Here is a 21,029-nt window from a genome sequence, read left to right on the forward strand (position 1 = left end):
TAGTAGAATAGAGCTTTTGGGTTGTCAAAACTCTCTTATTGTATCTCTTGTCAAAAGTTGGCCTCTTGTGGGGAGAATGGTTGATTATGGGAAAAAGGGGGAGTTTTTGAAATCTTTGATCAATTTCTCTTGGAACAACTCTCTTTATGTCTCTACAATTGTGTTTGAATTAGAGATAGGAGATTGAGGTTGATTTGCAAAAACAAAACCAAGTGGTGGCAAATAATGATCCATATATGCCAAATATGAATCAAAACAATTTTGAGTTCTCATTTGTATTGATGTTGCACTTCTTGTAGTTGCTTTTTGTTGTGTTGGCATAAATCACCAAAAAGGAGGAGATTGAAAGGGAAATGTGCCCTTGGGCCATTTCTAAGTATTTTGGTGATTGAGTGCCAACACAAGTGCTTAAGTGAAAATATATGCCAATTGATGGACAAAGTGCAAATCTAGTCTAAAGGTATGTTTCTATACTTAGTACATTGTTTTGAGAACTAATGTATTGTGTCTAAGTGCTGGAAACAGGAAAAATCAAATTGGAAAAGAGATAGCTTCTTTCAGTCGAAGTCTGCTCAGTCTGGGTGCACCGGACTGTCCGGTGGTGCACTGGACAGTGTCCGGTGCGCCAGGCTGGCTCTGGCGAACTTGCTGTTCTCGGGACTTCGACGGCGGTGTACGACTATAAATTACCGGACTGTCTGGTGGTGCACCGGACTGTCCGGTGAGCCATTCACAGGCGAACTCGTCGCTCTCGGGAGATGATTAACGGCGTACGACTATAATTCACCGGACTGTCCGGTGGTGCACCGGACTGTCCGGTGATCCAACGGTCGGCCGGGCCAACGGTCGGCCACGCGATCTGCGCGGGGCACGTGGCTGGGCCAACGGCTAGAAGGGGGCACCGGACTGTCCGGTGTGCACTGGACAGTGTCCGGTGCGCCAACGGCTCTGAATCTTCAATGGTCGGCTTCGCCAAAGAAGGAAAGAAATCTGCACCGGACTGTCTGGTGGTGCACCGAACTGTCCGGTGCGCCAGGCGACTGAAGGCAAGAATTGCCTTCCTGGAATGCTCTCAACGGCTCCTAGCTGCCTTGGGGCTATAAAAGGGACCCCTAGGCGCATGGAGGAACACACAAAGCATACTCTAAGCATTCATAAGCACCAAGACTTCGATTCCGCGCATTTGATTCTTTGTGAGAGCAACTAGAGCTCTATTTGAGTTGTGAACTCGTCGGGTTGTGTTGTGAGCTCTTGTTGCGACTTGTGTGCGTGTTGTCGCTCTGATTTTGTGTCTTGTGTGCGTTGCTCATCCCTCCCTTACTCCGTGCTTCTTTGTGAACATCAAAGTGTAAGGGCGAGAGACTCCAAGTTGTGGAGATTCCTCGCGAGCGGGATATAGTAAAGCAAAGCAAAACATCGTGGTATTCAAGTGGGTCTTTGGACCGCTTGAGAGGGGTTGATTGCAACCCTCGTCCGTTGGGACGCCACAACGTGGAGTAGGCAAGTTTTGTACTTGGCCGAACCACGGGATAAACCACTGTGTCTATCTGTGTTGATCCTCTTGTGGTTGTTGTGTTTTGCAAGAACTCCTCTCTAGCCACTTGGCCTTATTGTGCTAACGCTTAATCAAGTTTTTGTGGCTTTAAGTTTAAGTTTTTACAGGATCACCTATTCACCCCCCTTCTAGGTGCTCTCAACTATCAAGCATGATATAGTTGATAACCAGTGTAGCAATCTATACTTATACAATAATTCTTGGTACTTTGGTGCGACCAAGCGTGGCTATAGGGATGATGATATGTAACAGGTAGTGGTCTTAAGTATGTCTGTTGTCTATGTCATGGCAACGGTATGCTTGTTAGACAGACTATAACATCGTACATCATATGTAATGTGATGTATGGGAGACTTATCCAAATTGTCAACACATATTGCCATCCAGAGTAGACTTTGAGCATAGTGTCGTCCCTTTGGGGTCATCCTTCCATTGGAACATTGGCCAATTATATTCTTTAGTATATATGTTGATGCCTTAGAGATCCGAGGGGCCAATAGGAGCCTTAGACGACCAAGAGAAGATTTAGGTTGTTCGTTTCAAATTAAAGTCACTTGTTTGGACTGCTGTAACTGCAATCCATAGAGATAAAAACACTATAGAAATAATAAAAGTCGGTACGAATTAAAGCCAATCGAATATACCGTTAAACGAATGCCCCCCAAAATATAGGGCGTCATAGGACACCTAATGCATAGATTTTATGTCATTCTAATGTATAATGATGGTTGGAATTGTCTTACAATTTTAGGGATATGAGATCAAGCCTTCTAACATAGTAGGCTACTATAGCTAAAGGCCTAAAGCCAAGGTAGGTCCTTAGGCTCGGGACCACGAGTACAATAATAGGTGTGTTGTGTCGGACTAGGCCGTCCGATTGATCATCTATCCCAATTCTCTCTGTCTTTAAAATAACCGCAATGTTAAATTCAGACATATGTTTTACTCATGTCGTTAGGAGAATTTCTTCCTCTGATTATCATACAAGTTTTTAGGATGCCTCCAACACTACCAGAATTTGAGCCTTTGTCAAGTGTCAGGAGCTTTACCGAGTGCTTTTGTCGGACACTCGGCAAAGAAGCCTTTGTCGAGAGCCGCACTCGGCAAAGTCCTGCTCCCGGTAACGAGCTCGTTTACCGAGTGTAGGACTCTCGGCACAGAAATACGCTCGGCAAAGACTTCTTTGCCGAGTGCAGAACACTCGGCGAAGGTGGCGCTCGGCAAAGGGCCGTCAGCGGCCATCTAAAACTGACGGTCGTTAACCTTTGCCGAGGGCCGAGCGTTGACACTCGGCAAAGACGTCTTTACCGAGTGCCTTTTTTTGGCACTCGGCAAAGAATATTTTTATTTTTTTTATTTTGCCAACTAAATTTTTTATGCTATGTTTCTACACTATATAGACCTACATGTACCGTTTTGGGGACAATTATAACAGTGTTTTCTATAGCTGGTAGATTTAGTTCGTTTATTCCGGTAGTGCAACAACTTATTCATGACATCTCTCATCTTATCTCATCTCTTATTTCGAACTTCTCTCTTAGTACAATCTACAATATAAAAGAGTGTTTTACACCATCATATGCCTCATCTCCTGTTTGTACGTAGGAAGCCATGGCACGAGATAAACATGAGACGAAACGAGACGCGTCCTGTTGCTTCCCTTTCCGTCCGAGCAATGTTTGCGCTCCTTTCAATTCACCGACTGCTGTCATCCTTTTTGGTTCATTCTCCGCGATTTATCCTTGGCAACCTTGCCGATTATAGGATCGACAATCGAATCCACATCTTTCTTTATCTCGTCGACCTGCTCATGGTAAGCGAGCACAACAACAGTTATCCTCTTTATGTTTGTATGTGTAATAAAGATGAGACGTTTTCTACGGTTCAGGGCCATCCATTATTTAGATAGATCATAGATCTAATAAGGCTGGTTATAGAGCCATCCACTTCTTTACGGTCAGATCTCATGAAGATGCTGTCAGTCAGTCTCAGCATCCAAAATATTATATTAGCAACTACTACTGGCAATAATAGACTAGCTTGCGTACGTAACTAAACCAACCTTCTCGATCAGGGCCTCAGCCTTGTCGGCGTCTTCCTCGACCACGTGCATGACCTTCTTGATCCTGGAGGCTGCTTCCTTGATGCTCTCGTTGCCGGGGAACTCGTCGGCGACCTCGCCGGCGACCTTCTCCGTCGCCTCCGCCACCTTGTCGATCACCTCGATCGCCACCTCCGCCGTCTTCTCTATCTTGTCTGTCATGCGCGCACCGCGATCAAAAACATGACGGCACGCGCTATGTGCTGTACTGTAGTAGGAAATGGTCTCGCGAACCGATGAATACGCGATCCATCGATCGATCGATATCTGTTTACCTTCTAAAGCTCTGAACCTCCTGTACATGGGCACTGCAAATATGACGGCGCCAGCCACCCACTTGACCCTGATCGAGGAGCGAGAAGAAAAAATCCATCGATCAGATACATTCAGAAACAAGCAACGACGCAAGTGTCAGCTGTGTTCTTCGCTCACCACGGAGGAATCTTGGGCACCGGGAGGTTGTTCCCTCCTGACGGCGACGGATTCGCTGCAGGGACCGAACGACCGACTGCAGGAACCCTGAACCAGAACAACAAGTGAAACTTTGCACACAAAGCCGGCAAGCCGCTGTGCGGATGCAAGCTGAAGGCTGCTACTGAGGTCTGGAAAAGACTTGCTTGGATCTGTACACGAGGAGCTCTGTAGGAAAGGGAGGCGTTTTTTACCGTGTAGTGGTAATTCCTTTGATGGGCAAGGCATTGTTCGTGCCTGAAGAACTCATCGCCAAGCCATTAAGGCTTCGCTGGTGTTGAGACGACGACGCACAGGCCACTGCATTCCCGTGGCGACGCCGACGATGAGGAATCGCAGGGGTGTGCAGCGCCAAGCCCGTGGAGGTAACAGAAGCAGGACCGAGCGCGGCCATGTGGTTTGTTGATGAACAAGGGCTGAAGATTGGGGGGACGAGGACGACTAAGCTTGTGTTGCTGTCTTCTTCTATGTAGCCGATGCCGATGCCGTGCCGTGCCGTGAGACCTCTCTCTTTAAAAAACAGAAATAAGAAAAAAAATATGAAAAACTGTCAGATCTATCTCTGTGAGCCAACTAGCAGTATGCTGAAGGAGAACGTGGTCAGTCGTCAGATGTGTCCATTTGTACAGAAAAAGAGCACGAGGCAATAGAGATAAGCACGCGGGAACTAGAACCGGTGGCGCTAGTACAATAAAAGCTCTCGCTGCCAACAAAAAAAACACGGGCTCTTGTATTGTATTCTTGCATATGTTTTTAAAGCTTAATTGCGATTTCTCTCTCATTTTTTTTAACTTTGTTATTTTGCTAACGGTGATATTTCATCTAGGAAGTCTAGTTTTCCCATATGATTTTGCCCCTGTTTTTATAGTGTTCTATGAATTTAACATCTGTTTTGACATCAAATATATGAACAACAATTCATAAGAACTTCTACTGGAAAAATTATAAGTAGTTCAAATTTAAGTAAAGTTTAGCAAGCCGAACAGGGTTATTCATCAACCATGAGGACTACTTTGGAAACTTTAAATATCCTTTGGGATTTGAGAGAATTGAGTTGGAAATGAACTAATTTCCTCTCCAATCCCCTTCGATTTCGAAGGTGACTTGAGTTTTCTAATTAGCCCTGAGAGGCTTTCTCCTCGGGCTTTTTTTTTGTGTTGCCATTATTATGGATGGATAACCCGAGATGATATTTAGACGCGCCATGTTGCTTCCGTATTTTCCTCTATTTTTCTTTATGAGCATCTACTATAGTTTAGCACCCTGAAATAAAACTTAGGAAGTCGCTAAAATAATTTGAAGTAAAAATATTTATGCTTTAATAATTCTATATTTATTGGTTGCTAATTTTTTAAGTTGTCTGTCAACAAAAAATATAGATGTTAGCTTTCGTTCTGTTTTTAATTAAACTAGGATAGAAATCAGTATCAACAACATTCTCCGATATCTTTGAAGGTTGGAGTTGTCCGAAAACAAAGACGGTTGCGACGACAGCACATGAGATGCTCAGACGCTGCCTCGATATAAGAGGTTGTTTAATGGTGACGGCAGACTATCTTTAGCAGCTTATCTATACCTATATTCAAATTTCACTTTGCGAACAGTGAAGTATATAATGCAGAACAATGCAAAACAATGCTTATGGATAAACTTTGGATGATCTGCTGGAGTTAGTCTGACGCTGGAGGTAGAATTATGGTTAATAGGATGGTAGGATGACGTGAAACAGAGGTTGAAGTTTGCTTTTTACGATGGACTTAGCATTTAGGGAGTCTCAACTTTGTTGATATATGTAGGGAAGGAATTGAGTTTTATAAGAAGTAAGTAAATTTAAGAACATGTATTATATAACTGTTAGAGAATAGCTTTTTCTCGAAAACTTCTTAGATTTATATTTAGTGATTTGTTTACATGCGGTAGGTATTTTCTTCCGGTTACCACCGCGGCACCGCTTAACCAATCTTTATACCTTCAATAATCTACATCATGTCATTGCCTCCTCCTTGGTTCCTTCTCTCTAGGTTTCTTTATCCTTGACAACCTTGTCGATTAAGGGATCGACGATTGAATCAACTTGTTCCTTTATCTCGTCAACCTGATCAATGCAAGCGATCACAATAGTTATCATCTCTATGAATACAAATGAAATAACCACGTATAGATATAGTCTAAGGTCCACATATTTTCGTCAGTAGGTATTGTTCGATTATTTCTATCCTAGGTGAATTCGATGGGATTAAAAAAATTATGAAATTTTTTAACTTGTTCGAGTTTGAAACTCATTCAATCCTACCCAATCCATATGGATTGAGAGTAAAACAAATAAGCCCTAAATAAATTACACGATGGGCTACGGAATCGTGGCTACCCAGAAATTGTTGGTAACCAACTGAACATATCAAAAAATAGGTCAAAACAGCTTCTAGCTAGCTCTCCTAGCTACTCAATGCTCCTACCAGCTATTCACCATGCTTATAAAGCTATTCCGTTTATATATTATAAAAACTTCACGCGTCGTAGCTTCGCTAAGGATTTGTGTGGCTATAATTATAATCACATTAATTTGTATTTATTAGAGTGGATTAAAGTAAAAAAAAATTAACTAATATTCGTGTCAACCACTCTAAAACATGGATTGAGGTGAATATGAATACAACCAACCAAACAACTCCAACTTAATTTTTTTAACCTATTTCAGTAGCTAGCTGTCCTTAATTGGCACCATGCAACCTAGGCTCTTTAATTGGCGCTTCACATGCGGCAGGAAGTCACTATCACAACGCTATAGGTATTAGACTAGTGCAGGTCAGCACGTACTGACGTACCCAGTACCTACCTCCAAGTCTCCAACTAACAAACAAACAAACAAAAAAGCAAGGAACACGAGTTGGCAATGCAACTCGCAAGACAGACAATGAACCAGGTAAGCAGCGGCGGCGGCGGCGGTCACTCTCATCCGGCTTCTAATTATTAAACCGAGTGTGTAACACAAGCAAATTGTTTCATCACAACTTATAGACGAAACAACAACTTCGTATATAACAATAATACTAGTACATAATGGAAACTTGACGGATTGGTTTGGTGAGCCAGCAAAAAAAATAAAAATAAAATGAAAACGATGCCAAACAAAGTCGAGCGACCCCCGGCCCCACTCCTTCCTACTCTGTGATCTGTCTTTGTACCAAGTTGTCCAGTATAAATACAGTTTTATAGTACCACCATCCATTGCACTTCCTGGTATAGTAAGAGTAAAAGCCCAACCGAAAACGTACGTGCTAGCCACTCTCTCACAACACTAGTCCCAGTCCCAGGCAGGCAACCGAACCAGATCGGTTAGACCAGCACGTATCTCCAGCTCCACAGCATCATCAATCGAGCGAAGCAAAAGTAGCTGGCGCGCAGTGACTTGCAAGCCACGAGCTTTTAACGCAGTATACAGTAGCAAACTAGCAACAAGCGACCCTGGACGAATTGAAGCCCGCCGTAACCACCAAAATCCTAGCGTGCCGGGTGGTAATCGATCGCGATCCAAATGACTCTTTACAATTTGTTAGGGTACTAAATTATTTCTAGTTCAAAAATAAATATAAACAAAATCCGATCCTAATTCGATTCGATCTTTAAGTTTTATAGTGTAAAATTTGAGGCCCATTGTCAGCCCTAAGGCTGGTGGCAGTGCGGGCGGCAGTGCGGGCGAGAGGCGGGCGATGGCGCTCGTGTCCGGCGAGAGCGGGCGGTATCGCCTCGCTCTCGCCCGCGTTGGAGCGCCCGCCCGGGCGAGAGGCGGGCGAGAGGGAGGCGAGGCACTGGCGGGGCGAGAGCGACGTGACGCGATCTGATTGGTCCACGTGTCGCGATATGATTGGTCCACGTGTGCTAGCCGTTGCAACTAGCCGTTGTTTGACCGTTTGGAGTCCAAAAAATTCGAAAAAAATTGCAAAAAATCACAAATTTCATCCCCAATCCCTCTATATACTTTGTCTGCTAGATGACGAAGAAGAGGAACCAGAAGCGGAACGTGAAGAGGAGGAAGATGAGGATGAGATTGAGGAGTCCGATTAGAGTTATGTAATTTTATTTTAATTATCATGTTATTTTATTTTAATTATTATGTACTTTGTAATTTTTAATTCAATAAAAAATATTATGTTGTGTGTTTTCTGAGCGTTGAAATAAATCCGCGTGAATTACTTAATTCTGAAATAGAAAAGCTGACGTGGAGGCTGTAGCCTGCTGCAGCCTGTGCACTGGGGCAGCAGGGGCGAGAGTGGAGACGAGAGCTGACGTGACAGGAGCGAGAGAGAGGCTGTGCACTGGACTCAGCCTAAGGCTGGTGCCAGTGCGGGCGGCAGCGCGGGCGATAGGCGGGCGAGAGGCCGGCGCCGGGCGATGGCGCTGGCGCCCGGCGAGAGCGGGCGATATCGCCTCGCTCTCGCCCGCGCTGGAGCGCCCGCCCGGGCGAGAGGCGGGCGAGAGGGAGGCGAGGCACTGGCGGGGCGAGAGCGCGGGGCGAGAGCGCGGGCGAGAGCGACGTGGCGCGATCTGATTGGTCCACGTGTCACGATCTGATTGGTCCACGTGTGCTAGCCGTTGCAACTAGCCGTTTTTGACCGTTTGGAGTCCAAAAAATTCGAAAAAAATTGCAAAAAAACACAAATTTCATCCCCAATCCCTCTATATATACCCCTACCCGGGTGGAGCTCATTCCACACACCATTCCATCTCATTTTTCTCTTCCAAACTCCCCTTTCTTCACACAATGTCGGGTTGGTCCCCAGATTTGAACACCTTCACGGATCTCTTGCAGTCCGATGGGTCACCTACAACCCTTCCGTTAGATGAGTCTTTTTCACTACATCGTCGCCCCGATGTTTCAGCCTCACTCCCCCGTGCACTATTTCCGGCTGCGCGTCCACCACCATACCCTTATCCCTATCATTTGTATCAATATCCACCGTCTTCATATGGTCAACCTCCAACTTCCCAAGCCGGAATTCAAGCCTCATTCCCGGTACGTCCGTATGCCCCTCCTCCACCTGCTGCGGACGGAAGTCAAGCTTCTTTCCAGATACCTCCATACGCCCCTCCTTCATATGCTCCACCTCCGTATGGAGTACCTCCTTATGCTCCATATGCTCCACCTCCGTATGGGGCACCTCATCCATATGCTCCACCTACGTATGGAGCACCTCCTCCAGTTGCATCTTTATCTGTTGGATCTGAAAACCAAGCTGAGGAAAATCCCGTGCCGAAGGAAAAGCGTCCAAAGAGGCTAGAGTGGACGAAGGAAGACGAGGAAAAGCTGGTGAGTGAATCGTTTCTCATTTATTTAATCTTAATTTTTTTAGTTTACTTATATTATAGGTTTTATTGTAGGTTAATGCTTGGTTTATGCATTCTAATGATCCCATCTCCGGCAACAATAAGAGTGGATCAAGTTTCTGGGGCCAAATAGCGGCAACATATAACTCCACCTCCGACCCTATCCGTCATCGAACCGCCAAGCAACTTAAAGATCATTGGGTCACCTACAACCGGGAGGTGACCAAGTTCAATGGATTCTACCTCCAAGAAGAAAGGTTGCGTCAGAGCGGAGCTGACGATGCAATGGTCATGGATGCAGCAATGACGAGGTTCGAGGGTAAAATGGGGCATCCATTTAAGCGCCATCATTGGTGGCAAGTTGTTCGCCACGAGCCCAAGTGGTCAGCAAAGCATGGTCTTGGTAGTGGATCTGATTCGACTGCGAATAAGAGAACCCGACTCGGAGTCTCTGGTGAATATAGTTCTGGAGGCACTGAAGACACCGAGGAGGAAGTGCCCCGACCAGTGGGGCGTGATAGGGCAAAGGCGGCTGCGCGAAAGACAAAGACGAAGGGGAAAGGGAAGAAAGCCACGAGCAGCGAATCAACAAGTGAAGCATTCAAAATGAAGAACTTGTGGGGTGGATTAGTGAAGGCCAAGCTTTTGAAGCAATGGAACATCCTAAAGGGCCGATCAACCAGAGATATGGACCCGGCTGAAAGACGTACCCATGGCAGGGCCGTAAAGATGGTCGAAAAAGAACTTGGTCTGCTAGATGACGAAGAAGAGGAACCGGAAGCGGAACGTGAAGAGGAGGAAGATGAGGATGAGATCGAGGAGTCCGATTAGAGTTATGTAATTTTATTTTAATTATCATGTCATTTTATTTTAATTATTATGTACTTTGTAATTTTTAATTCAATAAAAAATATTATGTTGTGTGTTTTCTGAGCGTTGAAATAAATTCGCGTGAATTACTTAATTCTGAAATAGAAAAGCTGACGTGGCTATAGCCTGAGGCTGTAGCCTGCTGCAGCCTATGCACTGGAGCAGCAGGGGCGAGAGTGGAGGCGAGAGCTGACGTGGCAGGGGCGAGAGGGAGGCGGTGCACTGGACTCAGCCTAAGCGTGCTGCCGTGCTCTCGTTCCTTTTCTTTTTCCTGACAAAACCAAAATAGACCGCGTGACCAATCAAACTAACTAACCTTCTCGATCAGGGCCTCGGCTCTCTCGGCGTCCTCCTCGATCTCATCCGTGACCGCCTTGATCCTCGACGCCGCCTCCCTGAGGCTCTCGTTGCCGGGGAACGCGCCGGCGACCTCGCCGGCCACCTTCTCCGCCGCCTCCGCCACCGTGTCCACCACCTCGATCGCCACCTCCGCCGTCTTCTCTATCTTATCTGCTACCCGCCCGCAAAGAAACAAAGTCGCAGTTGCGATCAAAAGTCAAAACAGGCATCATTAGTAGACGATTATTTCAGAAACGCAGGTATATACCTTCTAGTGTTCTGAACCTCCTGTAGATTGGTATCGCGACGACTATGGCGGCGCCGACCAGCCACTTGGCCCTGCGAGGAATTAAACCAGTCAGTCTGATACACGTTTGCACGATGAACGAGCAACGCGTATTATCTGTTCTTCTTCTTCACTCACCATGGAGGCATGTTGGGTATCGGCAGGTTTCCTCCTGACGGACTGTTGGCAGGGCCAGGACCAACTGCGGGGATTCTGACCAAGAAGAAAAAAGACTTAGAAGCTAGTAGCTAGATACTGAATAGAAGAAGGTCAAGTCTGGAGAGAACTAGCTAGTGAACGACCCGGCCTAGGATCGAGGAGCTGAGAAAGAGAGATGCGTCTAATACCGTGTACTTCCTTTGATAGGAGGGAAGGCACCGTTCATGCCCGAGGAGTTCATCGTTGATCCACCAGTAAGGCTTCGTCGGCGACGAGAAGACGCGGGGCTGATCACCGGATTATTCCCGCGGGGGCGATGAAAACCCACGGAGGCACTACAGAGTGCCAAGCCTCTGGAGGTAACCGAAGAAGCGGGCGCGGCCATGGGACTCGAAGGAAGGGCGGCTCGAGCTGCTTCTTAACCTACTCTTTGGTGATATCCAGCGAGTCTGTTGCTTAGGGGGGGCAGTGGTGAGAACATGTGGTTGCCTCCTTGAAATCTACTCTTGTAAGGAGAATGAAGGCGGCCATTTGTACAAGAAGCTAACCTTGACTGGTAGTTTATTGCTTTTTGTAAAGAAGAGACAAGAGGCTGACTGTGGAAGGAGGTTGAACAAATCGTTACGCGTTAAACTAGGAACACAAAATCCAAATCGCCAGAGGAGAAAAAAGAAAAGTATCCTGTTTTGATATGACAACTCTGGCTAAGGCTAAGCACACACGCCAAAGGAACGGGCCAGTCGTAGAACAGAGCACCCTGTTCAGCCAGGTCAATCGCAGTATTCCCTGGTGTCTCATTTGGAACCTGCAATCTAGAAAGAACTACAGTTTCATGGAAGAGTGGCTGAGGCAAGCTAATGGCAAGAACTGGAATAGCGTCAATGAAAGGGCATATCCGTGGCATATCAAGAGCACCAGATGCGGACAAAGAGTTAAACTAAGATAGAAAGTTGTTGGGAAGTCTGGAGTACGTACGAAGCCTGAAACGGATGAGGTTGTTGAAAGGTTGAAGGATCCGTATATACCTAACCAAAAAAAAAATGAAAATCAGCTGGAGACCTAAATATCAACATGTTAATTTAGCACATGCACGCCGGCATCCCCATGTCATTGGTCGAGTGAAAATCTTAATGCCAAGACGTTAGCTAAATCTTTCAACCACAGCAATCCGCCGCTTTAGTGCTGGGAAAGCCTTCAGAGTTTAAGGGCACTGCTACAGGCTGCAGTCAACTGCTAATCATGCTGACATGCTGTCATCCAAGTAAAAAAAACTTCCAGTGCACACAGAAATTACTTGTTTCTGGGGAAAAAAGAGAACTTTCAGATTTCTACCATTTTATAGTACCTCATCACCCTTTCTTCTATGCTACTCATGTGTCCTGGCTGCATGTTTCAGATTGTATATATGCGAATGCTAACTTTCAGCGGGCTCCAAGGTTAGTATTCAAATGGTTAGGTACAAGTTGAATCATATCCATGCCCAGTCAACATCCGATAGCTCTGCCATCCAAACCAAGTTCCTATGCAGGACAGTATGTCAGCATGATTTCAACTAATGGAATGACCAAGGAACATTCTTGTGGGAGAAAAAAAAAGAGAGACTTTGCTATTTTTCTAGGAAAAAAACCGAGTTGGTTCAGCTTAAACCATGTGTTGCATAAGAAAAAAAATGCTATCTCATGGTATTGGCATTGTCAAACAAACCAATTCGAAACGTCCATCCTCAACATTCTTCTCGGGGTTGACTGAGATCTGGAAGCAGAAGGGACTGTTGCTGCCTTGGCTCAGCAGACACTTGATCAGAGTAAGCCAAATAAGATAGAAATTAGGCTTCTGTTCGGTTTTTCTCCTTTTCGCTATCTCTTTGTTGCCGCAATCATCTACCGTACCAGGGGTGCTCAGGTTACACGATTCATAGGTTTCTGACAGCATGTGGCTGTTGTGGCATTCAGATACATCATCTGCAGTGATATTGGCAAACAAGGTCTCCGCAGCTCTATTCCTCACAAGCAAAGGAACTTGTCCAGATTGGTCATAGATATATATCTGTATACGATGATAAGATAGTTTTTACAAATATACTTAACTAGAAAAGTAAAAAACTCAGGCTGTAGGAAATCTTACCAGAAATGGCCTGTATATCTGACCAGGAACATGGAGATATTTTGGGTTATTAGGACAATCAAGTGCAAACGTGTTTTCCTCATGAAGGTTTCTGCATATACATCATTACATCATGAGAAGAGCAATATTGCTTATGTATAAGCAGATGGCAACGTGGTATTAAGAGGCCTACTTGTGATAGAGAGGCGAACCACACAGCTTACATCCAGCAGTAACCAAATCTCTGACAATATCACTGTGCTCTTTGAAAGAACGTCTGTCGATGACCGACAAGTTTACCTTTAAAGGGGAGGTCGGAGAACTCACTAGAACCATCTTGCCGATGCATGCATAAATGTTTATATTACATAACTTTCTCTGAGAGATTAGCTCTGATATAGACAAAAAATGTGCTGATTCATTTTCTTTTGCTAGTTTCCAGTTCTTAGACACCACCTGCATCTGCAGCATAGTACTTTACGAGTTTTAGTACATAGAGTATCTCAATGCTATATGGCACAGAGAAGGCAAATTGACTGTAATACTCAACTTATTTCCTACTCAATTGTGAACGACTACTAAGAATCATCAATGCCTGGAGTTGTGTTTTTTTTCTTCACTCATAATCATTGTAATCCAAGGTGAGATGATGCAAAGCACGGAAGCCAAATATAAAGCACTGGCAATGCCAGTGTAGATGGAGAAAACTCGGCGGTTGAGCCCCTAAGTGTAAGTGGAAAAGGCAAGTGCAGGTCCATACTCCAGTTAAACTGATTTGGATTATTCTGGTAGCTTTTACCTGATGATGACTTTCCCCAAGAGCACATTTAGTGTGTATGATCCATTCTGCCACTTTTCTTAACTTTGATTTTGTAGCGTTCCCGACTTTGCAACTGCTTATTAGTTCACATATTCCTATAAGAGAGGACATGCTAAGTTACAACCAGAGTGCTGAAACTAATATTTTATAAGGCATATTTTCCTGCTGAGAAACTCTTAAAAGAATAGGTACAGCGAATGCCTGATATCGAGTTGCTCCATACTTCGGATAATTAAGTTGGTAGGAAAGGTTTTTGCAAAGAGGGAACAACCCAGGCACCCAGACAAAGTATAAAATAACAAATTAGCACACAATATACAGGGGGAAAAATCCAGCAACCTGAAGCCATCAATAATTGTCAGTAATAAGCAGAATGATGTCTCCACTCAACCAATAAAATTGCCCTGATAGTCCTTATTGTTACTAGTCAATGTATGTTTTCATATGCGCTATATGGTAGAGATTGGAAAACTAAGCTATAATTTGCTTAATGCTTTGCAAACACAACATTATATCCTTAAATAAGCAACAGAAACATTTGCAAGACTGCAAATTAATACCTTCAGGCTCAGTGTCCAGCAAGTCTTTAGAGTTCAACAATACTTGGACTGACGACATCTGAGAAGCTCTTCCCTCCAGGCCATTTCTAAATTGCACTATCTTAATATCTGAACAAAATAATGATAAGCCGACAGTAAGCAGCAGAGAGCAGGAGAAAATGTGCCGGCACAAACAAGCAGATACTAGACGAATTCCCCTAGGGGTCATAATGTGACTGCAGAAGGGGGCACTGGACGGCTACGATCCTCACTTTGCAGCAGTAAGACATCACCAGCGATTATGGTCGAATTATGCTTGGAGGACCACAGGGAGACAGAGAAGCTGGACCGTGTATCGTCGCCGACTTCGGCAATGGTTCTCTGATACGTCCTTCCGGTCGCAGCATTCTGCTCCTAAGAAGGGAGGGAAAAAGAGATTGCTCCTCAGGACATGTACATAATACACCCCCCCCCCCTCCCCAAAAAAAACCGCTCTCCAGCTAGCGCAGCTGCAACTGCAAAGTTGAATGTCGGATTTAGGATTGCGCATTACCTGGTGGGGAAGGAGCCGGCGAACGACCGCCAGAAGCTGCACGAATCCGCCGACATGGCTGGCGGCCGCCGAGAGGTCGATCAGTGGCCCGTACCAGCTCACAACCGCCGCCATGAGGTCGCCACCGGCGTTGGGCGGTGGACTATGGCTTGGTACTCAGCGGTAGGAGAGATGGGCCACCGCCCACCAGCCTACCACCACGAACGGCGGCGGTCGCAGGGAAGAGCGGGAGCTTCGGTCGGTTGACTGGCTGCTACGCGCCTGCGTGCCGTGCCGCACGGCCGCCGCCCCGCCAGGATGGGTTACAAGGAACGAACGAGAAGAGGCAGACGTTTGGGCCGGAAGAAACATATTTTCTTGGCCCAACGAACACGCGAAAGCGAAAGCGGGCTGGAAGTAGGCCGTCTGACGAGGCTTTCTCGTTGCGAACTACTCAAAGCCTGTGGACCACCTGACCCAATCGGACGGACGTCGTTGAGTTGATGCGCAGTGCGGCTTCTGTGTAGTGTGTAGTGGTAGTGGGGGGAGCGTTGGCTTCCGGTGCTCGCGAAGGTCGAAATTCGAAAACAGCGCAGCCACACAGGGCGAGCGACTGCCTGTACACGAACGAGAGCCGTCGGCGGCTGTTTGCTTGCTGTTTGGTCAGGGCAAGCTGCTCTGAACAGGTATCACGGTCACCATATCCTCAGCAACGTCACTCTTCCGGTCATCGTGCCGTCAGGCCTATCGTGTCCCTCCTCCAACCCCAAGCAGCGGTCACCAAGCCAGCCGGGTAAACGGAGGACGAAAGCGAACGGGGAGGGAAAAGAAAAAGGAAAGGTTATTTCACTGGCTGGCGGCCTCGCGGGGCAAGTTTTTCTACGCGCCCAGTCCAACTTGGCCACCAACCAAAAGCCCCAAGCTGCGGCGAGCCAGCGGGCATCCCCTTCCCCAGTCCACGGCTGCACCTGCACGCACCGCCCTAAACGTCCACGCACTCACGTTAAGGCGCACGCTTCTCCGCAACCTTCCCAGCACTTTCCCCTCCGTCTCCAGCGCCTGGTCTCCGCCTCCCGCGCGCGCCCGATGCAGATGCCGCCGTCGCGGCCGATCTGACGCCATCGGTCGCCGGCCATGAGGCCTCGCCGCCGGGCCCTCTTCCCGTTGCACAGCGCAGGCGCTGGGGCCTGCGGTGACCCGTGGGCCGACTGCCAGACACCACCGCCGGTTCCCAGCACTCCTGATTCCGGCCCTGGCCCTTCCCCATCGCTGCCTCCCTATGGCGATCTACCGTGCCCTCCCGTTTTGTCGCCGTCGCCGTCTCCGTCGCCTGCTCCCGCGCATAACGGTAGGAGGAACCAGGGAGGGACGCAGGGATACGGGCCCCCACCCGGTGCAGGCGACCACGACCGACGGCACCTCGTCAAATACGCGCTCATCGCCGCCGGGGTGTTCGCCTTCGTATGCCTGATCCTGCTCGGCGTCTCGGTGGCCGTGCGGCGCCGGCAGGTCCGGCGGAGGCGGCAGGCGCTCCTCGCACCGCCTATCCCATTCCCCGAGGGCGCGGCGAACGTCGGCGGCGGCGGCGGGCACGACCACGGGTGGGACGGCGCAGGCGGGGTGGTGCACCACGTCTGGAACATCCGGACCGTGGGGCTCGACGAGGCGTCCATCAGTTCCATCGCCGCCACGCGGTACCGCGCCGGGGCGGGGCTCCTGGGCGCGGCTGACTGCTCCGTCTGCCTCGGCGAGTTCCAGGACGGCGAGCTCGTGCGCCTGCTGCCCAAGTGCGCGCACGCGTTCCACGTCCCCTGCATCGACACCTGGCTCCGCGCGCACGTCAACTGCCCCGTCTGCCGCTCCGACGTGCTCGACCCCGCCGTCACGGCCGACTCCGGAGGAGGCGGCGAGTCCAGCTCCAGCCCGCCGCCAGCTGATCCGGACGCGAGTCCCAACGGCGGACCAGATCATGTTGGCGCGGCGAGCGACGCAGCCCCGGATCACGAAGGAGAGGAGAGCGACGGCCTAGACGCTTCGCCCGCACGAGAGGACCAGCAAGAGCGACCCAGCTCCGCACAGCCGCCGCCGCCGCCAGAACTCTTGTGTGCGCTGCCGCGTAACGTGCGGCGCGCGGCATCCATGGATGCCGTGGCGGTGTCAACTGCGGCGAGTGTCGCGGAGCTAGACCGGCTGCCGGAAGTAGCAGCTCCTGAAGAGGAGCAGATCGGTGGGAGGCGGAAGCGCTGGACGGGCCCGTGCCCGTCCCGCCCGAAGGCATCGGGTTCGGGGCACCGCAGCAACCTCAGCACCGACTGGCTGCTGGCTCCCAGCGGCGTCCCGAGGTCCTTCTTCTCGCGCCATTCCCGCGCTCGGAGCTCGGTGCTGCCATTGTGAGTGATGGCGGTCTCTGGTGGTACTCGAGCCGAATTTTGCTCGCTGCTGCTAATAACGTTTGCTGCTGCCTGCTGGTCGTTGGATCGACGGCCGCGATCAGTACGCCCTTAGCTTATGCTTGTGATCTCTAAAATGAGGTTAGAAGTTGATGATCGGATCCAGGAATTGGATGTTTGCAACTCGAGAAATGTATACTGTACAGCCCTGTTATTCTCTGCAGATCGGATCCAGGAATGCTCGTTTGATGATAGCCTGATTCTGGCTCGTTCTCCTTCGGAGAAATTAAACGGAGATTAACACAAAACCACGTGCTATAGTTGTAATTAATAGTGAGACCATGGACTACCTGAAACCTGAGTAAGTTGTTGGCAGCTGGCATTGGCATTGCATTCTGTCGGTCCGTCTCTGCGTTTGTTTTGTCAAAGGAGCATCGGCACGAGGAGATAATTGGAGAAAACTGCGCCTCCCCGTCTGCTTTAGGTTAGCTGGTTAGGCAGGTTAGGCAGGTCTGATGATGGGCATCTCTAGGGCCGAAAAAAAAAACTCGAGGTTCGGCTTAGCTCGGCTCAGAGGGGCTCAGAGTCAAGCCCCCTAGCGAAAAAAAGAACTCGAGGTTCCGTTTGGCTCACGAGTCAAGCCCTTTTTTTTTTGAGCTCGTCGAAGGAACGACCTGAGCGAGCGTGCCAAGATCGTTATGCTGTAGGTCTATTGACTCTATTCCGCCACTATTGTTATCTGAAATTGAAGCTGGCTGCAACGGCTGAACCGCAGAGCAGAACAAAAAGAACAATCGACAGCCGGCAGGTTCCAGAGGTCCAGAATCAGATGCCGACATTATCGGACACATCACCTGATCTGGTCACTAGTCACCTACCCCGCCCGCAGGCCCTACCTGTGGGCTGTTTTCTCTGCAAATAATGATATATGCGCAGGCCAAGGCGTTACTAACTTCGGCCGACTGGTCCTGCTGGCCTGTGGGCTTGCCGGGCTTGGAGCCCGTCGACGGACTGCCAGCGTCAGGTCGGCTACTCAGTCACTCAGTCAGTGCCTCGCCCACACTTGGCGGTGGGTGATGATGTTTCCAAGCGCGGCGTCCTACCCAGCTGGAACGTGCGCACGCATGGTTCGGATTCGATTCGAGCGTGGCATCGTGCCAGGCCGGATAGAGTCACGCAAAAGTTTCAGCCCGTTTCCGGTTTTCCTCAGAACAGGCATGAATGAAATACAGGCAGGCAGCGTCTAGCTCCCTCTCAGCTCAGCAGTATAGATGAGCATGCAGCCCGACAGCCCGACACGAGGCCCGGTTTTTTGGCCCGGCCTAAGCACGGCACGACCTGTCTGGTTTCGTGCCCGGGCCAGCCTGGCCCGGTAGACCAAGCCGTGCTTGGGCTGCTGGATACGCCCGCCGGGCGGCACGGCTCGGCCCGCCAGAAAAAGCAGGCACGGAGCCGGCCCGGTTCCAGGTGTGGGGGCATAACCGCATGAAGCTGCCTGCCCCTCCCCGCGCGCCCGTTCAGTCCCCACGCCACGCGATTCGCTCCGCTCGTTCGCCCATCGCTCCCTCCCCATTCTCCGTCAACGCCGAACCGTCGCCACTGTCGTTGCCGGATCTCCGTCATAGACCGGCGAGATCTCCTCTCTGGCTCTCTCCAGTCTTCGTCACTGGAGTGAGGCGCACGACGCACCGCGAGTTTGCAACCGCTCGTCCCCATTCCCCAATCTGTAACCCTAATCCCCTTTCCCTCACCTCACCGGTGACGCATCGGCTCTCCACTGCCGGATCTCCGTCACCGGCGACATCTGCACGCTTGTTCTGTGCGGCTCACCCCCTCCGGCTCTCCCTCCCCGATCCCCTCGCTCGTCGTCGTCGGTCGTCGGCTTGTCGCGCGTCGTCGTCCCCTAGACCCTCGTCTCCGGGCTCCGGGCTCCGGCTTGGCAGGTACGTCCCTCTCCGGCTCTCCCTCCCCAATCCGACAAACCCTAAACCTAATCTCTGTTGCTTGCTTGGTAGGTCGCCGGCCGACTACGCCGTGGTCGTGTTGGTGTCGCCAGGGTCGTTGAGGTACGGTGCTGAGAGGGGGGTCGGCCATGGATGACGACGGCGACAATGGTCGGTACCCAAGAACCATCAACGACGAGCTCGTTGAGTTAGGGCAGCTTCCCGATGACGTCGACGACATGGGAGATGCTGCTGCTGCCTTATTCGATGTCGGTAGCAGTCATGGTGCCGACAACCTGGAGGGGACAGCTGCCGGGCCGGTTCCGGTTAGTGATGCTACTGGCTCTAACGAACTTGATTCATTGACTTCTTCCAACACTGGTAAGCATCGATCTGCTGTTTGGGATGACTTCACTGAAGTCACTGAAAACCGTAATGGTAAGAAGGTGCGCATTGTTGGTATTTGCAAATTTTGCAAGGCTCGGTTGAGTGCTAATTCTAATGCTGGCACTGGACATTTACTTAGGCACCAGAAATCATGTAAAAAGAAGTCTGATCATGCTGTTATGGTTCAAACTAGACTAGCTTTGAACCCTGATGGGTCTTTTAGAAACTGGGAATATGATCCTCAGGTGGCTAGGACTCAGCTTTGTCGTTTGATTGCTAGACTTGATCTTCCTTTAGGGATAGCTGACACAGATGCTTGGGATAATTACATTCAACATGCTCGCAACCCTAGATATGTTAGGGTATCTAGGTTTACAACTGCTAGAGACTTGGCTAAGCTATACAATGAAAAGTTAAAGAACTTAAAAGATGATGTTTTTCCTGGTGTGTCTTCTATTTGCTTGATTTCTGATATATGGTCTGGTAATGCCAAGGAAGACTACATTACTGTTGTTGCTCATTTTATTAATGCTGACTGTTTATATGGTATGGTATTTGTGAGCTAACTGTTTACCTTGACAGTGACAATGTGGTTGCCTATGAGGATGATTTTGATATCTTAAATTGGTGGCATGAGCATAAACTAACCTATCCAATTCTTTCAATTATGGCTAGAGACATTATGTATGTTCCTGCCTCAACTACTTCTTTGGAGTCTACTTTTAGTTTGTCTGGCAGAATTCTTGAGGATCGACGACGGCGCTTGAACTCAGATACAGTGGAGATGTTGGTGTGCATCAAAGATTGGGAGCTAGGCCAACAGCGGCCACAACATGCTGTGGTGGACAATGAATTAGAGGAGTCCTTCAAGGACCTCTCGCTGGATGAAGGTGCTGGTGCTACTGACACTTTGGCTTGATGTGTCCTGAATCCTGATACTTTGTCTTAATCTGTCATTCACTCATTCTGTCCTGATACTTTGGCTTGATCTGTATTCTGTCCTGATACTTTGGCTTGTAAATTGTAATAACTTGACATTTGATTTATAAACTGAGCTGGTCGTACTCTTTTTTCCTTTCTAGGGTTTCTCACGAGGTGTGAGTTTTACCTAGAAAGGTTTTTAATGAGGCGGCATTACACTAACAGCTCAAAATTTCTGTATATTTTGTTGAACTATGTTGAATTCTGTTTGATCTTTGTTTTCTAGTT

At 48.6% G+C, this 21,029-nt stretch overlaps 4 protein-coding genes across 5 annotated transcripts; 1 reads left to right on the forward strand and 3 right to left on the reverse strand.

Moving 5' to 3' along the window:
- Positions 1 to 3,041: 3,041 nt before the first annotated feature.
- On the reverse strand, positions 3,042 to 6,222 carry LOC100272664 (uncharacterized). Of its 2 annotated transcripts, XM_035964623.1 has the most exons (6): positions 6,097 to 6,222; positions 4,322 to 4,637; positions 4,089 to 4,175; positions 3,932 to 3,999; positions 3,618 to 3,811; positions 3,042 to 3,359 (listed from the first exon to the last, which is right to left on the reverse strand). In XM_035964623.1, the coding sequence occupies exons 2-6, from the start codon at positions 4,519 to 4,521 to the stop codon at positions 3,264 to 3,266; spliced, it is 645 nt and encodes a 214-aa protein (XP_035820516.1). In that variant the 5' UTR covers positions 4,522 to 4,637; positions 6,097 to 6,222; the 3' UTR covers positions 3,042 to 3,263. The 2 variants fall into 2 exon arrangements, with proteins under 2 accessions (XP_035820516.1, NP_001346595.1); NM_001359666.1 differs by lacking the exon at positions 6,097 to 6,222 and having other exon boundaries at positions 3,057 to 3,359; positions 4,322 to 4,585.
- LOC110117500 (uncharacterized) lies at positions 5,999 to 11,967 on the reverse strand. The gene is made up of 5 exons (NM_001147836.1): positions 11,295 to 11,967; positions 11,086 to 11,160; positions 10,930 to 11,000; positions 10,639 to 10,832; positions 5,999 to 6,222 (listed from the first exon to the last, which is right to left on the reverse strand). The coding sequence occupies exons 1-5, from the start codon at positions 11,489 to 11,491 to the stop codon at positions 6,145 to 6,147; spliced, it is 615 nt and encodes a 204-aa protein (NP_001141308.1). The 5' UTR covers positions 11,492 to 11,967; the 3' UTR covers positions 5,999 to 6,144.
- Positions 11,487 to 15,442, reverse strand: LOC100273399 (uncharacterized). Its single transcript, NM_001350752.1, has 9 exons — positions 15,122 to 15,442; positions 14,841 to 14,982; positions 14,590 to 14,697; positions 14,009 to 14,124; positions 13,403 to 13,671; positions 13,231 to 13,321; positions 12,811 to 13,152; positions 12,082 to 12,131; positions 11,487 to 11,918 (listed from the first exon to the last, which is right to left on the reverse strand). The coding sequence occupies exons 1-9, from the start codon at positions 15,233 to 15,235 to the stop codon at positions 11,735 to 11,737; spliced, it is 1,416 nt and encodes a 471-aa protein (NP_001337681.1). The 5' UTR covers positions 15,236 to 15,442; the 3' UTR covers positions 11,487 to 11,734.
- A 565-nt stretch (positions 15,443 to 16,007) lies between these two features.
- Positions 16,008 to 17,743, forward strand: LOC100272434 (putative RING zinc finger domain superfamily protein). Its single transcript, NM_001146909.1, has one exon. It carries the CDS (start codon positions 16,235 to 16,237, stop codon positions 17,492 to 17,494), a length of 1,260 nt encoding a protein of 419 aa, NP_001140381.1. The 5' UTR covers positions 16,008 to 16,234; the 3' UTR covers positions 17,495 to 17,743.
- Positions 17,744 to 21,029: the final 3,286 nt, after the last annotated feature.

This window comes from Zea mays, chromosome 2 (genome assembly GCF_902167145.1).
Source record: "Zea mays cultivar B73 chromosome 2, Zm-B73-REFERENCE-NAM-5.0, whole genome shotgun sequence".
Taxonomy (NCBI): Eukaryota; Viridiplantae; Streptophyta; class Magnoliopsida; order Poales; family Poaceae; genus Zea; species Zea mays.

Excerpts from the sequence above, each read along its gene's own strand:
- LOC100272664 (XM_035964623.1), bottom strand. The coding sequence starts at position 4,521 with ATGGCCGCGCTCGGTCCTGCTTCTGTTACCTCCACGGGCTTGGCGCTG. Across the intron at positions 4,000-4,088 it reads GTGCCCAAGATTCCTCCGTG|GGTCAAGTGGGTGGCTGGCG; the intron begins GTGAGCGAAGAA and ends CTCCTCGATCAG. Across the intron at positions 3,360-3,617 it reads CTGAGGCCCTGATCGAGAAG|GTCGACGAGATAAAGAAAGA; the intron begins GTTGGTTTAGTT and ends TACCATGAGCAG.
- LOC110117500 (NM_001147836.1), bottom strand. The coding sequence starts at position 11,491 with ATGGCCGCGCCCGCTTCTTCGGTTACCTCCAGAGGCTTGGCACTCTGT. Across the intron at positions 11,161-11,294 it reads CCTATCAAAGGAAGTACACG|AATCCCCGCAGTTGGTCCTG; the intron begins GTATTAGACGCA and ends CTTCTTGGTCAG. Across the intron at positions 10,833-10,929 it reads GAGGTTCAGAACACTAGAAG|ATAAGATAGAGAAGACGGCG; the intron begins GTATATACCTGC and ends GGCGGGTAGCAG.
- LOC100273399 (NM_001350752.1), bottom strand. The coding sequence starts at position 15,235 with ATGGCGGCGGTTGTGAGCTGGTACGGGCCACTGATCGACCTCTCGGCG. Across the intron at positions 14,698-14,840 it reads TGATGTCTTACTGCTGCAAA|ATATTAAGATAGTGCAATTT; the intron begins GTGAGGATCGTA and ends TATTTTGTTCAG. Across the intron at positions 14,125-14,589 it reads GCTGGACACTGAGCCTGAAG|GAATATGTGAACTAATAAGC; the intron begins GTATTAATTTGC and ends CCTCTCTTATAG.
- LOC100272434 (NM_001146909.1), top strand. The coding sequence starts at position 16,235 with ATGAGGCCTCGCCGCCGGGCCCTCTTCCCGTTGCACAGCGCAGGCGCT.